Source organism: Coffea arabica, chromosome 5c (assembly GCF_036785885.1).
Source record: "Coffea arabica cultivar ET-39 chromosome 5c, Coffea Arabica ET-39 HiFi, whole genome shotgun sequence".
In the NCBI taxonomy this organism is placed as follows: Eukaryota; Viridiplantae; Streptophyta; class Magnoliopsida; order Gentianales; family Rubiaceae; genus Coffea; species Coffea arabica.
The window spans coordinates 47,792,016-47,809,348 of NC_092319.1; the positions used below are offsets into that span (position 1 = coordinate 47,792,016).

At 36.9% G+C, this 17,333-nt stretch overlaps 1 protein-coding gene across 1 annotated transcript; it reads right to left on the reverse strand.

Annotated features, from left to right (window-relative positions):
- Nucleotides 1-12: 12 nt before the first annotated feature.
- LOC113690492 (uncharacterized) lies at nt 13-3,692 on the reverse strand. Its single transcript, XM_027208405.2, has 3 exons — nt 3,115-3,692; nt 2,484-2,612; nt 13-2,051 (listed from the first exon to the last, which is right to left on the reverse strand). The coding sequence occupies exons 1-3, from the start codon at nt 3,511-3,513 to the stop codon at nt 480-482; spliced, it is 2,100 nt and encodes a 699-aa protein (XP_027064206.1). The 5' UTR covers nt 3,514-3,692; the 3' UTR covers nt 13-479.
- Nucleotides 3,693-17,333: the final 13,641 nt, after the last annotated feature.

A 17,333-nucleotide genomic window follows, 5' to 3' on the forward strand; every position in this document is an offset into this window, starting at 1 on the left:
AATGAATACGTATCCAAGAAAAGAGAATTCAGCAATATAACCTAAAAACCCAGAATACAAGTCTATTGTGCCATTTGAAAGAGACTATTGCCCCACTTGTCAAAGCACAGAGATACATCCAGAACACCAAAACCTGACCCCCTATCCCGGAATGGTTTTTCCTTGCTGGAACTATTAACGGACAATTGGAGTAGTATTACATTTTGCTAGCTAGCAACCCCTCCGCGCCCGGTTCCAAAATCAAGCTATTATTCTTCCACTCGTGGAAGTTATGGATGAATGCTCTTGCAAGGCCTATGTAAATGGAGCAGGATCAGAGTTCCCAAGGATTTAATCCTCCGTTTCTGTTCACGGGTGTCCATAAAAACCTTCCTTCCGAGTAGTTTCAGTCGGTAGAGAGCGAAACTGCCCATCATGATAATCTCCGGCCTTAACAAGTAGCTCTACTTAGCTGGTTTCGACATTCATAATTATTATCTCTATATCTTCTGCTTTAGAACATGCCGCAACTGTACTTTTTGACTTTCCATCCTGGCCTCCAGAAGTTTTGATTTCAGACTATTCTTCTGTGCACTGCGTGGCCACTCAATGCACCCTTTCATGCCTTTGGTTATGTGTGGATTTCCCGCTTCAGGTGAACTCCATTGTCCAGCCATGTCTGGTGGACTGAGCCCATCTTTACCTGAACCACATTCTGAAGAAATCAAAGCCCCATTTGAAAGCCTTCCATTGGAAAGTCTTCCGTTCATTCCCTCCACGGATATGATTTTGTAATTATCACTATTGCTTGGGTATGATCTCCAGAGCCTAGAAATGGAGGACGCCTTCTTCAGTTGCCTAGTAGGTACAGAGCAGACTTCACTGATCTCTGTGATTGGTGTCCCATCACAAACATTTGCTTCCCATTCTGTACAAGTTCTAGAAACATTACTGTCTTGGTGATCTTTCTCAACAGATGGATCACTTCCATCTGGTGAATAACTAGAGTCCTGATCCTCAGGATGGCTCGCAGTTTCCCATTCGCTTCCCTCCTCTTCTAGCGTGCCACTCTGATCGACAAACACGTTAGAATGTCTCTGCATAATGTCTTTTTTAAACGCATTAATTTCAGGACTCACTGTACGAATCTTCGAAGCATGACTGGCAGGACTATATGCAACACATGGTTCAATCTGTCTCTCATTGGGTTCACCGTAATTAACATCTTCAAATACAGAGAATATATCATCCAGATTTGGGGGCTCATATGTGAACTCACTGACATCCTTAACATTCACAGAGGTACCAGCCTGTCGAAGGAGCTCTGCCATTCTTATCTCCTCAGAATCTCGGATTGCACCTCTTGAACTCAGAAATGACTCCAGTTCTGCTATTAGCCTATTCATGTCACTGTACCGCTCTTCAAGTGCCACCTTTGCATCTATCAGTTTCATCTGAACCCGTTCCTCCCGCCAGACCTCAGCCATCTGCAACATTTTTCTCTCTTCATCGACTTCCTCCCTGAGCTTCAGAGCTTCCCTCTTCAATGCTTCAACTTCAGCCTTGTCTTCTCCAATTTCCTTAGCTAGTTCATCACATACTTCCTCTATCAATTCTCTGGCCTTGCGCTCTTTCTCATAGTCCTGCATATAACACTTCGCCGATAACTTGGTCTCAGCCAACTCGTTAACCAGCTTGGAGTTCACAATTTCCAGTCTTTGGCGATTTTTCCTCTCTCTGCTCAAGTCAGCTTTGATGTCATCAATAATTACACGAACTTTCTCATGTTCTCTGCTACGCCATGCAGCCTTTTCTTCACTGAGTTTCTTCAGAAAATGTTCAAGTTTCTTTTTTGAGGTCCGTCTCTCCAGTTCAAGTTCATGAATCTGTGATCGAGCCTGCTCAAGTTGTGTCTCTAGGGCAGATATAGCTGCTGAAGCTCTTGCTTCCTGGTCAAACTGCTTTTGCTGCCCAAATATCTGTTTTACTTCATTGGATGTTTTCCAGCCAACAGGATCCCATTTCGTTGCACCTTCCATTGCAGAGTTGGAGAGTTGAAATGAGGATTCAGCCTACAAGGTATCATTCAGTTCCCCCACAATCAGATCATGATAATCCAGAACCAACAGGAAAACAATAAATCGCAGGATAAGTATCTCTCTGGTGATTGAAACTATCGAGTCCTCCGAAACTTATCATATGGTTAATACAACCTTTTAATGACCAAATTACTAGTTTCAAGAAGAACATTTGCTCGTAGAGGAGTTCAATGCATGTTAAAGAAGAACATCTGCTCTTAGAGGGGTTCGATGCATGGTCATCAGTCGCCACTCTTACTTATGCTAAACGAGTCATGCCTCATGCCTCACCATATGGTCCAGGTCCTCCTTGGTTTCTAAAAGACGTTTCTGTCTTAGCCCATACAAGTATGTAGTCCTAGATCTACCATATTTAGTAGACATAAACAGCTTCGGAAGAACAAACCTGACAAGGACCACACATACCTTAGAGGAAAACCCATTTCTTGGACCAGTAACGGACTGGGGACTTCGCACCAGATCCTTCGTTGTACAATCGTGCACTTTGCAATTATGATAACCATGGAAGGGGACCCCGACGTAATTATCTCCAGACTGCAAGAAAGAAAAGAAAAGAAAGGTAACAACAACATACTGAATCTCAGTCCTTTACCTGACAAAACAAAATTTTAACGGCTCCAAACTCGAGACAAATCAGCTCCAGATCTAAAACAGCACTAAACCTGATATGATTTAAAATCGTCAATGGCAACAAATATGATCCTATATAACTTAAACAGCTCTTCCAAAAAAAACAAAATGACCGTGTAGTGCTCAATCCAAAATGTCTGTCTGTTTAAGATAACACAGTACCATAAAAGGATGTCAAAAGTTTCTCCAGGAAGTCAAAAAAATAAAAATACCGATGCATTTCAATGAAAATTTCAGCTAAGCATCCCAACCAAAAATGAAGGGGAGTTGAGTTAATGCAAGATTAGTACGAACTGATCAACTTTTTGCTCCACAACATAGAAAACCAAGCATTCATTAATTATCCCTTAATTTCAACCTATACAGAAATAAGCCTCTAAAGACAGGATCTTTTGCATCACACTACCTGGAACCCTAACTTTCCACCGCCGCCTGTAGAAACCTCCGGCAATTGCATTCTCCAAATCCCAGCAGCAAGCTTCCTAGCCGAAACCACAGCTCTAACTTTCCGGCCATTGTTCCGACCAGCCTCTGGCGGCGACTTTTCCTGCTTACAAAGTTCATTTTCATCTTCAACACCAACTTCATCAAACTTCCATCGGAGTAAAGGGGTCTCCGGTCTGCTGCTCCTCTTTCCTCCAGAGTCTTTTCTCAGCCGAACTCCATTGCCGGAACCCCTACTTTTCCTACGATGTGGCTTGCTAGACTTACTGGGTTTTTCTAAAAGATCGGAACTTTGAAAAGGGTTGAATGGTGTCGAAGATGGACCCTGCTGGAGCTCCTTCTTGCCGGCTGTAATCTTCATGCTCTCCACCCTGATTCAGCCATTGTAGAACTTCTGACAAATGTTGATTTTCTCCCTGAGATGCCTTTTCTTTTTTTTATTTCTGGCTTTTTTGAGTGAAGATGGGAGGGGCCGTAGGGTATGGGGCAGTGGGGTTTTGTGAATTCTTGCAGAGAAATGGTCCCTGGCTAGCTTGGGATGATGAGAAATCAGAGGGCAGACTGAAGAGAGCAATACGTATAAGTAGATTTGTACGGTCAACGTCTCTTATTACAGTAACCTCGGATTGCGTTAATAAAAGCCAGATAAAACGGTGTCGTGGGAGGAAACTGGTACTTGAGGGCCGATGACGGTGTCGTATAGCCGGTGAATTAGTGTCGAATCGGTGTCGTTTTTGGAAGGAGCGAAGGCGTCCAATCGTTGGGGAATCGGACAGCAGCATGTGGTTGCTGGTTAAATTAGTGGCGCCGCGAAATTTACTGAACCGCCACGCATGTGACTTGTATTCTTGTAAATGTTCACGCACCAAGGAGCGCGTCGTCTCTCTCGTGCGGTAACTAGAACTTGCTGTGAATCCCAGTAGGATATAGCAAAAAGGCCTCATGAATCATGATCACAAAACAGAGCCCGCAGGAGTAATCGAGTAAACGAAACCCATGATCGATCTTGTTACGATGGGACCTGCAAATACTCCATCAGTTGTTAAAATTTTTTCATTTTTTTATTATATCAATTTTACCCTCATATAAGTAAGGATTTACACTTAATCACTACAAATAAAATTGTTTGTAGTTATTAAATTTCAATGACTTATAAAATCTTCTACTCTTTGCATTTTTAATATCTTGTTTTATTTTTTAAAACTAGGCTTTTAATTATTATTACTCTTTTATTATAGAGAAAATTAGTTTTTTAATGTAAACACCTATAAGGTGTGTTTTGCTCACCAATTAGTGTATAGATATACAATAATAGTAGTATACTAGTTAAAAGATTATGCATGTTTATCATTTTTTTTTCCATTTTGACTATTGATTCAAAAAAAGAACATTAAGAACTATTGGGTATCAACATATTAAGGATTGGGTATATAAACATCTAAGCTAAAATTTTCCAAATTATAAATAAGAAGAATCTCCATCTAGTAGATATAGAACATGAAAAATGCCTATTCGACTTTATTTAGAAAAAATATATAGATATATACTGTTAACAAAAACTGTTATTTCTTGAAAAAATAAACACTTGTTTTTTGTTAATTGTTATGCCAACGCTTCAACATTTTGGCGGTAAGCTGGTTATTGGCTGAAAATGACTAAAATAGTTTTTTGTTTCATCGTAACAATCATGTACAAATAATATGACAGTGTAACACAACAAAATATCTCGTTGTTTTTGTGGTTTATTCAATCATATGTTGCATAAGTGATAAATAACTAAAAAGTAATCAACTTAAGTTCAATTTTTTTTTTTTGGCAAAAAAAAAAAGAAGAAGAAAGATTTAGGGAATGCATCATGTTTCTCTAATATTTAAATTTTCATACGTGGATATTTGAGTATCATTTCATTACCATTAGCTCTCATTTCGCAAATGTCAATCAATGTGAGGCAGCATGTCAAATAATTCAATGCAAACGTGTACTGCTTCATCATAGTGATGAGCAAGCAAAGCTCCTTTAGGTTTTTATTTGCACGTAACTTCCACTACTATTTGCGAAGTCAAAACAGCTTCCACTATTCGCACGTCATAACAACAATGGTAAGTCAAAATTAATAATGGTAGAATTTCCGAGTGCTCGAGAAAAGATGAGATCACCAATTTCAAAAACTGTACATTTGCTTTTGTCCTTGACGGATAGTATATGGCTACGCGCAGAAATGCGCTTGTTCGACAGAAACAGGATTGGGCTTGCGTGCGCCTGGAGTCTGGCGAGGCTGCAAGTTTGCGAGCTCTTCCGCTTGGGAGATGCGTGGTACAGTTGCGGAGATGGTTCGGAAAAAGAGAATCCGAGGGGAGTTTCCACGTGGCTGCAATCATGCCTTCACACGTAGGCGGTGCTGACCCTCTTGTGGTGGTGAAGGTACTGACGAGTAACTCATGAGCGGGTCGAATTTGAACTTGAGAGTAGCTGGATAAAGGGGCCGAATGGAGTTCAATCCTTTCTTTGTTCTTGCTGTTCAAGTGCTCGTCCAGTATCGATTAGTTTTATTATTTATATAATAAAATTATTTCGATTATGAAATGGCCAATAAGGATTTATATTTTATGCAAAGTTTTGTATTTCAAATTTTTGAATGCTCGAGCTCGATAAGGCTCAAGAATAATATATAGTCTTTTCAAGTCGAGTTCGATTTTTAATTGTTCTTTTCTCACGATATGAATTTTTGCTTGTTCACTTGAGTTGAGCTCAAGGTCAAAACTCAATCAAAAAGCCCTGTTTATGGTTGAATTTGACTTCGAATTAAACACTACTCAAAATCGATTCGACTCGGCTCGTATCACTCTTACGCTTTTACCAAAGCGACATGCATACGTGGCTTGCACATCGTGATGATTAGGCAATTGAAAATGATAATGCTCTTACTACAGTATATGCAGGTCGGATCTCATCTCCACTGAGCATCTGTTTTACGAACTACTCATTAGCCTACGTCGGACAACGGACGTGGAATGCACAAATAATGGCAGTGCTCCCGTTGTTTGTTTCTTCTATCAGTTCTAATTATTAAGTTGGGTATGTCCTTTTGTTTATCGCTATGTAAATCGAGTAATAGTTGGACGAGTGATGTCCATGCTTGCAACATATCTTTTGACTTATTGGAGAAGATAATAGACTCTTAACAGAACACGTTATCGTTCATTCTAACATACTATTCAAAGAAGGCCAAGTAGCATAAGTTCCAAACAATTCACGGTACATATTTTGAACCCTTTAATACGCATCATTGGTATTGATTTTCTTACTTTTCGTTACTCCAAAAAAAAAAAAAAAAAGGCTGTAATTCATATTTTAATTACGAATATAAGCTGCCCCTAAAAATTATTAAGAGATTCTACGGTCATTTTCGACTTTTTCATGAAATGATGAAATAAGTAGTGTTTTTGACTCTTTTTTTTTTTTTTGCTGACGGAGTGGGTGTCCGGATCAATCCTTACGGAACCCAACTAATCCCACTCCGATCCGAGAGGAGAGGCTCCATCTCCCGAACACGATAATCATAGAACTCGAGTCCTTGCGGGCACTGGACATCAGCTCCTAAGGAGGCTTGCTGACACCAATCGAGTTGCCCATGAGCGGCAAGAGAGGTGGTGGCCATTGACCTTTTGACTTTGAAACTATAATAGTTTCAATTATTTAAAAATATGGACCAAGATAATTATTGAGAAAAACAATCTGCTTGTGTGCAGTGCAGCTTAACTGCTTGTCCATTAACAAAAAGAGCTCAATACTCAAAATTTTCCGAAGTAGCCCAGCGAAAAGGTACCAGCAAATCTCAGTTTCCTATGGGTTTGTTGTATTACTCCAAATACCTGTTTAATTTCTTCATCTTTACCAAATCAATGGGCCCCACAACCACAAAGTATGATGTTCTCTTCTCCCACTTGGGGGCAGAACCCGATGAGGCCCAATTTCTTTTAAAGCCATAGTCCAGTTCCTTATCAGCTGATTTTTCTTAGTTTTCTAATTGGGGCAGAACCCGATGAGGCCCAATTTCTTTTAAAACCGTAGTCCAGTGGGCTGCCTCCTGATCTAGCTCTCTGTTAGTCCCCAGCATATCCACCGGAACTTTTTGCCTTGAACAGGCCGAATTGGCAGGTACATATAATTGGCAGGATTTGTTGACTGTTAGGGACTGTACAGACTGGAGGAGCAGGAGTGTACATATAATTGGCGGACTCGTCTTCCTGTCATGGCCTTCGGCATCCCTGGGAAGTGAACACATTTCTGTGGACGGAATTCTGCAGGATTTGGCGTACAAATTTCTAGAAACTGAATGAAAACAAGTTCTTCTTCTTCTCCTCCTCTCTTTTTCTTTTAAACAGGTTTTCTTTACATACGATATCATTCAATTATCAGTCTTTGGCATCTTAACGATTTCAAGTCTCAAAAAAATAAACAAGTGTTGAGTTTTGAACTTTCAATCTGTTTTTTCCATTGGCGCTGCTAAGGGAAAACTTTGATAGACCCAACCGTGACAATGCAGTGAAGGATCCAACTTTATCACATTCTATTTTTGTTGATATGATAGACCAATTTGAGACATGAAATATGCGAGGAATTGGATAGAATGTTATTTGAAATATTATTTGGGAAAAATTACTGCAGCACTTTTTGTGATGTGATGTATGTGAGATAAAAAAGTGATTAAAAATATAAAAAGATGAATTGAAAAATATATTTATGATGCAAACAAAATATTATTCGAAAAAATCTGCTATCCAAACACTTGTTATTTATTGAAACTCGAATTCTAATTGGATTCTGTCCATCCACAGGCTCGGGCGCGGCCCGACCCGGCCGTTACAGAAACAGTACAAGTACGCAAGATCTTCATGTCCCGACCGCTTCCGCATTGACAAGATTGAGACATAAGCGATCTCGTCCTTTACAGCCATCTATGAGTTAGCCTCTTTTTTTTTTTTTTTTTGGTTTTCGAACACGATAAATTATATTCTGTTTTTCGGAGGTCAATGGGGATCCAGAATTGAACCAGATAAGAGATGGGTACATTTGCACTCGCTGATGAAACTTACAATAAATCCTGAACGAGAATGGATTTTCTTGACCTACATTCAAAGAGAGAGTTTTAAAACTCTTCCAGATTAGAGTGAACGAATTCTAGTTTTTTTCTAATTTGTTTTTTTTTTTTTTGAGAGTTGTTAAATGTGCAAGAATTCTCATTAATACTAATGAATAAACCTATGGGAACTGACAAGTCTGATTGGCCGAAACCAAAATGACAAGAGGGATGTGCATGAATCATGCATAAATGCAGACCTTTGAAATGAATTCTCATTCTTTTCTTTTGATTGTAGGCCCGTAGCTACGGGTTTATCCAGATTCGTCGCTTTCTAACACGTCCCTTTTCTGGCAATTCACATTCTTCTTTGTTACATTGGGAATATATATGAACTAAGTGTGCTAAGTGCACGCAACGTTTGAACCATTCGGGATGGAAATTGATGCAAGGAAACGTTTGAAGACCGCATAATTGATTGTATATTTTTTTATGTAATTAATGTTATTGTTATTTGACCGCCACCAAAACAATGACAGGTTTTTGCTTTTATGTTTCGGAAGTCATAAGAAACCCGCACGGCCGCACAAGCGACTGATTAAAACATTTAAGAGCTAAACTCCTGACTTTCTTTTTTTATTATATTATTTTGGGGAATTTTCCGCCCTGTCGCCGCAGCATGATTTCAAGAGTCAGCCGGTCTATCGCTCAGCCAGTCGCCGTGCAAGTACATATGCATCAATTTTGCCATGAGGATGAGGAATCCATAAAAATGAATAATATAGAATTGGCAGAAGAGGTAATACTCCCTCCGTCCCATTTTATTAGTCATGATTTTTTTTCACACAGATTAAGAAAATGTAATTAATTTGGTTAGAAACATAAATTTAGATTATTAATTTCCTAAAATACCCTTTTGCTAATCACGAAGAGTGCCAATTAATATCAGTTACAGCTAATGGGTTAGTATTGGAAAAACTCAATGTATTCAATGTAGTGGGTTAGTATTTAATAACAATGTATTAATAACAAGATATTTAATAAGGGTATTTTAGACAATTTGAAAGATTACTACATTTCTTAATGGGAAAGTGGACTACAATTTGGGACAGACAAAAAAGAAAAACAAGACTATCAAAGTGGGACGGAGGGAGTATATATATATATATACACACCACGTGGGGAATTAACCCTTGTCCATGCAGAGAGAACAAAGGAGCCAACTTAGACTGGTTTTGCTGCCACCCTTCAAAAAGTGACGAGATATATATATATATATATATGTATGTATGTATCTTTCCATTCGTGCACGACACAGATTAATCAACGGTCAAGGATTCGTCAGTTTTATTCAAGTGTCCCTCGTGTCGTGGCCATTACTGGCTTTAATCCCTCGATCACTCGAATTCAAGGAATGAGAAAAGCCAGTAATTAATCAATCAATAAGCAAGTTTGATATATATATATATATATATACCATTAATAGTGTTGTGATGTTGAAATTGCAGGTGCAGCTGCATGTTTAGCGGATACAAATCCATATATAAATTGTTGTAAGATATAATTAATCAAGCACTTAAACTCTTAGTACCATCAAATTAAGTCATTAATCATTATCCATTCAGAGTTTGACATTTTTTTTCAGGATGATATTCAAGAGTCGAGACATTGACAAAGTACGTACAAATTTATATAGTTTTCTATCTACATATCAACTCTTCACGAATTCAGACATTGACAAAAGTACTTTCAGATTTTGCGTGCAAGAGTAAGCGAGTTCTAGGAATTTTATTTTATTTTTTGTTGCGAAAATTCTAGTTAGTATAATAATTAAACCTCCTGGAACTGGAAGTAATTAAGCGTGGTTGGTCCAAAATCAAAATGATAAGAATTGATTGTAGATTCCTTGTTATATAGTAATTAAAAATGTTGTTTGACCGCCTCCAAACTCTCTATAAAGTCATGTACGCCTCTAAATTGAAAATCAGAGGTACTCGTCTTGAATGAAGGCTTTTCTAGTTCTTTTTCCTTTTCAATTTCAGCAGTCATAGAAAACCCAAACAAACGAACCAAATAGCCGGTAGCTAGTTTGACTACAAAACATCAAAATCGATTTGTTTCTTGGATTCTCCAGCTTTGTCGTATTTTAAACTATTGCCCTGCTTGGCACTTAAATGTTTTGCCAAGTCTGTCTGCTACAAATTTTGTTAAAACTATAGCTATAGTAGCCTCAAAAAACTTTTTAAAAAATTTTAAACTATACACTTAAAAATATTCAAAAAAGTTATACACTTCAAAAAAAATTTTTTTTTAAACTCTACAGTAAACTACAGTAAAATTTTAAACAAACGTCCAAAAAACTCACTTGTCAAACGAGACCTATATCCAGTTAAGACAATTCTCGCCTACTTTTATTTCTTTTTTTTTTTTAATTCTGGACTCGTACTTTAATTTCTGTTCTAGTATGACCTATGATTATAGAATTGTTCATCCCACAACAATTTAGCACGCCCTATCTGTGTTAGATTTCACACAATAAGAAAGGTCTTTCCCCCTCATCAATTGAACAAAGCAAGGGCCAATTCCCTCAACACAAAAGACAACGCTAGCTTTATACTTGCACCAGCAGCCCAAATTTTTCTCATCTAATTACTTTAGTAATGCTCGAGCATTTTCGCCTTATCGTCTCTTCGGAATGCCCCCCCCCCCCCCCCCCCAACAACCAAAAAAAAAAAATCATCTTCGGTATGAGTTTGAACACTTTGGCAATCGTGGAGAGGTATTCGGCTAGCAGCATGATTTCAACAGTCAACCAATCTATTGCTTCGCCATGCATGCAATGCAAAGTACATATGCATGGCCTGAACTACATAACGTAATTTTGCATGTAAATTAAAGCCATTAAAAGTGGCAAAAAGAGCTCGAGTTTCTGGGTTCTAATTTACCTTCTCCTCCCTCACTTCTTTTCTTAGAACCGATCCATTTTCTATTGAAAAAAAAAAAAAAAAAAAAGAGAAGAGATAAGTTCAAATGTTTGGAAAATCGCGCTGCATATATTGGTTAGCTTCCTCGAGGTGGGAATTTACCATTAGTCGATACAGATATATAGAAGGAGCCAACTTAGACTAGCTTGCCGCAAACCACCTTTCAAAAAGTGACAAGAACTTCAGTCTAGTACACGACACAGTTTTTTTTTTTTTCTTAAATTTTTTTAATATATACGTGAACAGATTTGAATACGAAACCTTTCACTTACACTCCATCTTTCGAACTATCCAATCCAATTGAGGATTCGTCAGTTTTATTAGTTATACTACTATTATGGCGTTCAATTTACTCAACTGATTAGAAGAGAAAAAAAGAGTGTCATCCAACAATTAACGTACTTATTATTGATGATACCATATCATCGGACTACGCCCCTACATCATGCACTTGCATAATTGTTGCAATTAATCTGCAACTAAATAAGTACTTAACCTCTTAGTAATACATAAAAAAAAAAAAAAACTACTCGAGAAAGTGTTTAATGATATCTTTGTTAAGATAAATAATGAACTCATAAAGGCGCTCAATTGTTTTAGAGAAGATATTGATTCGTGGTTTAATGGAGGTGGACAAGAATGAGTTGCATAGGATAGGTATTCAGAAATTCGTGGTAGATTATTTGGGATAAATATTTTAAAAGAAAAAAAAATACTGTAGCACTGTTTTTTATGTGACGTATGTAACATAGAAAAGTGATGAAAATTTTGATAAATAATTCGCTATCCAAACAAATCCGATATTTATTAGGCTCAAAAAAAAAAAGAAAAAAAGAAAGTAAGTATCCCTTCACAAAAATCAAATGTGAAGCATTCCACTGCTGTGTCACTTGAATTAAGTGCACGTACCACTTTCCGTGTCAACATGCTCGTCCCTTCCTGCTCAATCTTCCCGATTGCTCGCATCATCGCAAATTGGCAATACCTAGTGGTCGACATGAAACTATGCAAGATTCCGGGTTCCCTAAATGTTGCGTGTTTTTTTGATGAAGATATTAATTAAAATAATTTTTTTCTGAGAAATTAATTAAGGTAATTATAATGATACTTTTTATGATGCAATATATATATAAATTAAAAAGATAAATAATTGAAACGTGTTTGCAAAGAAGACTCGTGATGAACAACTTTCATCATGGGACGAGGCCTGAGGGAGCAACCTACTCGTGGGATAAAGATTGTGATAATGAAAAGCTTAGGGCGCTTAATTACGACTAGCGTGAGATCAGCCAGAAAAAAAGCAGATTAGGGAACCCACACGTGAGTACGAATGCGCAAGATTCCACTTGCCCAGTTGCGTTCACACTGGACATCAGCAAGCAAGATTCGCTAGCCAATCTCTTTTCACACGGAGCCGGCTCATTGGGTTTGGCCTAATACTCAGCTGCTGCTTCAGTGGCGGAGCTTCGACGGAATCACCTCTACTTTTTTAGAACAATTTTCTGAATTGTTGTAAAATAAAGTTGTTCTTATTCGATGAACGTATTAACAAATTTTCTTATTTACATGTATTAGTCACTACCTCTTTAGCCCTTATCACTTTCTATATATCTCTTTTCAAGGAAAAAATGGCGAAGATGTTTTTAGCCACTATTTTGAATCGACACATAGAATTATACATGTAAATAATGTTGAAACTATGACAAAAATTATATATATGTATATATATATATATATCGTTCCTTTTTTGGTACAAGTAGAAGACATTTTTCTTCTTCATTTATAACTAAAATTATTTCTTTAAAAAAAAAAAACTAAAGTTGTTTCTGAAGTTAAATGATACATCACCAATCAATTTCAATTGAACTCAAGAAGGACGAGTTTAAGACGAATTAGAAGTATTTGATTTGAATTTGAATTTTTTTTTATTATGAGGATGCAGAAAATACTTAAGTCCTGTAATATGATGATTAAATTTGCAATGAAAATTGAGAGAAAGCACCGCTAGATGCAAGCACATTAAACTATATATATTGTGCATAAAATTGTAAGAGCATAGTAATAAGTACTAGTATAAATCAAGTGCATGTTGGTTGGAGCAATGTGATGATGCATCAATTATAAGTTAGACATTTATTTGCTATATCTACAGAAAAGCTAGAATTTCTTCTTCTTTTTTTAAAAAAAAAAAAAAAAATAGGAGTTGAATGCAAACGTGGCTAATTTTAAATTGAGAATTATACTTTTTTGACACGGATGCAATGGCTTAAAAGAGCACAAGAAAGAAGAGCCAAAAAAGATCACAAGGAGGGGAAAATCCTAAACCTGGCCAAAATATTCAATTTGGACTCGTTCTTTCCATCCCCATTTAATTTAAAGATAGAAGAAGAAGATAGCCTGCCTCCAAGGTTGAGCAAACAAAATTCAACCAGGCCTTTCCCTTGGACCGTTCCGTTCAATTACGTACACCGCCAGGTTGCATGCAATTAAGAGAGGTTTGAACAAGTCCAGTAGAAGCCTCTACTCGTCCGAGTAATCAGATAATCATATCCGTTTTCCGTCAAACAAGTTTTAACTGGTTACACTATGGAATAGTAAGTAGCTAGCTGACTGAAGTGTGCTGAGCCGCCGCCGCCGCCACCACCAGCGGTCCAATAAAATTGCCTCGACTCAATCAAGAGGCCAACCAAGAACAGGTGCAGTGTGGGACACGGACCCAAACATTCCAAACGCTCCAGCACCTGCCAGGTAGGATACCCTCGTGGCAACCATCTTCTTTATCACTTTTCTGCTACTACTAGTCTACTACCACTCGGTACATTCATTTTGTTTTGTTTACTACAATGAAACGTGCAAGATTTTTGGCGTGCGTGCGTCATAGACAATAGCATCAAAAATTTTTTCTTTTTCATAATATGCACATTCAATGGTCATTCATATTTCTGGATATGTAATTGTTTGTTTCTTTTGTGTAATTCTTTTGGCTGTTCAAATTGGTCATTGAAAGAATTCCCCCGCGGGCTCCACCTGCCTCCCTGAGTCCCTATATATATATATATCAAGATCTTACTCGATCGCTTTAGTAATCAATTCCAAGCATTCATTTGTTAGAAGATGGGAAACTGTATTGTCAAAGAACCCTCCACAGAATGGGGAGGGGATGATTGGGGCTCTCTCTCGACGTTGCCATCAGAGGCCCAAAAAACCGTGTTCTCTGGTGGGGCTGGCCAAGACAACAACAGGCTGTATATGAAGAAGAAGCCAACAAAGATGGAGGGACAGAGTTCTCTTAGAGGGAAGCAGGAGGCTAAATCTTTTCCTTCGTCTACCACAGCAGGGACAGAGGTGAAGATCAAGATCACGAAGAAGCAGTTGGAGGAACTTCTGAGTAAGGTGGATGTGCAGGGGAAACCGGTGAAAGAGGTTTTAACACAGTTGCTCAACAACCTTAGTGATCATGGAAATGAGACGCATCATCCAAGCTCCTGGAGGCCTGCCCTGCAAAGCATACCAGAAGCTGAGGTGTATTGAACAAAAGGGTAGGTGTTAAGTTAACTTGGTCCTGTAAAGTCTGTTATTTGTATTCGTATAGTATTTGTTAGGTCCTGTAAAGTTTTTGTTTTTGATGAGGTTCTGAATTCAGACATAGATCATGCAACTCTCAGCCTCCATTTATCTCCGTCACTTCCTTGATCCCAATGGAAATGGGGTTGAAACGGTTCTTGGAAATTTTTGTCTGTGTACATAGGAAACAGGATGAACATGTTTTTTTTTTTTTCTGAGCCGTACTTGACGGTGTCAGTTACATGAATCAAATACTAAGCTGCTGCTACTCTTTTTTTTTCTTGTTTTGGGGGTGGGGAGGGGGGGGGGTGTGGTTTGTTACTTGTTAGACTACAGCTATTTTATCAACAGAGCCAGCTAATGCAAAGTGACCTCGTGTTAATTATTTGTTTAGGTGTTCCTACACTCCTGCAAACATTTTGATATAATCTTAGATCTTGGATGGAATTTACATGCCTTGAATTACATTAAAAACTTGATGTATGGTAATTTTCTGAGGCAGGCATGGTTGATAATTGGTCTGTGTTTCTGGAAAAGAGGACTTGGATACCAGGAACATTAACCTGCTAAATAATATTACTTACTACTGTGTAGCATTAATGAGTTACTCCACTTTTAGCCAAATCAGAAGACCTAATTCATTAACACTACAACTCATAAGACTAATTCATGTAATAGGGGCAAAATCAAAGATAATCGAGTTAAATCCTATAATATTGGGACCTTTTTATTGACTTTAACATTGCTTAGAATACATAATTTTGACTCAATTACTATTTGAGCTAATCTCAAACACATGATAATTAAGTTGAAGGTCGAATCAAGGTTTTTTTTTTTTTTTTTTTTTGTATTTAAAAAAAAAAGTCAAATCAGGCCCTAATGAGTAATGGCTTGATCTATTTACTATAGTTCTCCTTCCGTCCCACTTTGATAGTCCAGTTTCTTTTTTCACACAATGTAAGAAAAAATAGTTAACTTTGTTGGAAAAGTAAATTTAGATTGCTATTTTCCTAAAATACCCTCACATTAAATATGGTACAACTTAATGGGAACTTGAATTGATGGTAAAAAAAAAAATCAACCCTCATTAAATGGGATAGATTTATAGTAACAACTACTCACATTGAATAAGGATATTTTAGGAAAATTAAAATACAACTACATTCTTCAATTGAAAGTGGACTACAATTTGGGACTGATGAAAAAGGAATACAGGACTATCAAAGTGGGACGGAGAGAGTAGTATTTTTGGACTTGAAGAAGCTAACTCATATAGGCAAAATTCTCCGCCACGAGACGACAGCGTATAGTACAATAAGAAATCAGATTACTTTACAAACGCCCTGCTTTTACGAGTCCAATTTTGATATGATTAGAAGGAAGTCGCTAAAAATTGAAATCCACAACAAAAAAATTCATTTTTGAATCTCATTTTGGCGCAAAAACAAATAAAAATCCTAAATAGTCGCATTCCTCACCTCAATCCTCCGCACAATGGCGGATTTTGAACCTCCATCGTTCTTGCTAGGGTTCGATTTGGACCTGAACCGCTAGAAGACCGGAACCATCAACCAGCTATGATAACAAGGGTTAATTTTTAGAAACCCCTCTTAAGGTTTCTGACAGTTTCATTGCTCTCCCTTGAGATTTTAAAAATATCATTAACCTTCTCTAAAATAATATGTTTTTGTAGCAAATTAGCTCAATTCAAAAAAATCAACAATAAAAAAATGATTTTATGCTTTTATTTTATTTTAACTTCAAAGAGATAGTAGGTTCCCAAATTCTAAATCAAACCAAACAAGACCATTATGGTTTATTAAAAGAAAAGAGAGACCATTATGAACTTGGCACTTTTTGTCCCCATAAATGACAAATTGAAAGGAAAAATACAATTTATTTTGGGAGAAAATATAGAATAATAGATTTTTAAGACTTGTAAAAAATGAAAATTCGAAATATGATAAATTCAAAAAAAAAATCAACAAAACAAGCATATCAGATATGATATGCTAATTCTCTTAATTAAACAAATTGTATATGTTTGGTTTACTAGGTTTGCTTTTTCTTTTATTTGATAAATGAATTTAGCACACTCTCGTGATTTTTTGTATCACTACATTAATTTAAATTAATGATTTTAATGTGAAAACATGTCAAAAACTAAAATGAGTCAAACTTCCAATACAAGAACACTTTCAATTAAAATAATAATTTCTTTGTTGGATTTTGCATTTGTTTTGTCTTTAATATATTTTCTCAAAGCATTGAAGATTTCAAACATGAATTAAAAGTTTCATAATTCTAAATATGAGTTAAATATGAGCTTTATGCATATTGATGGCTCCATTTTTGTGGTTATTCGTTAAAAGCATCACTTTTGGCACCATGGTGAAATCATTATTTCGGAAGCATAAAAATAAGTATTAGCAAAAGAATTGTGATATTTATTTTTAGGAAAAAGGTTACGTATGTCATTTAGCATTTGAATCCATTAAAAATAGCTTTCCAAAATATAAAATAATTAATTCATTAACTAATTAGGTTGTTTCT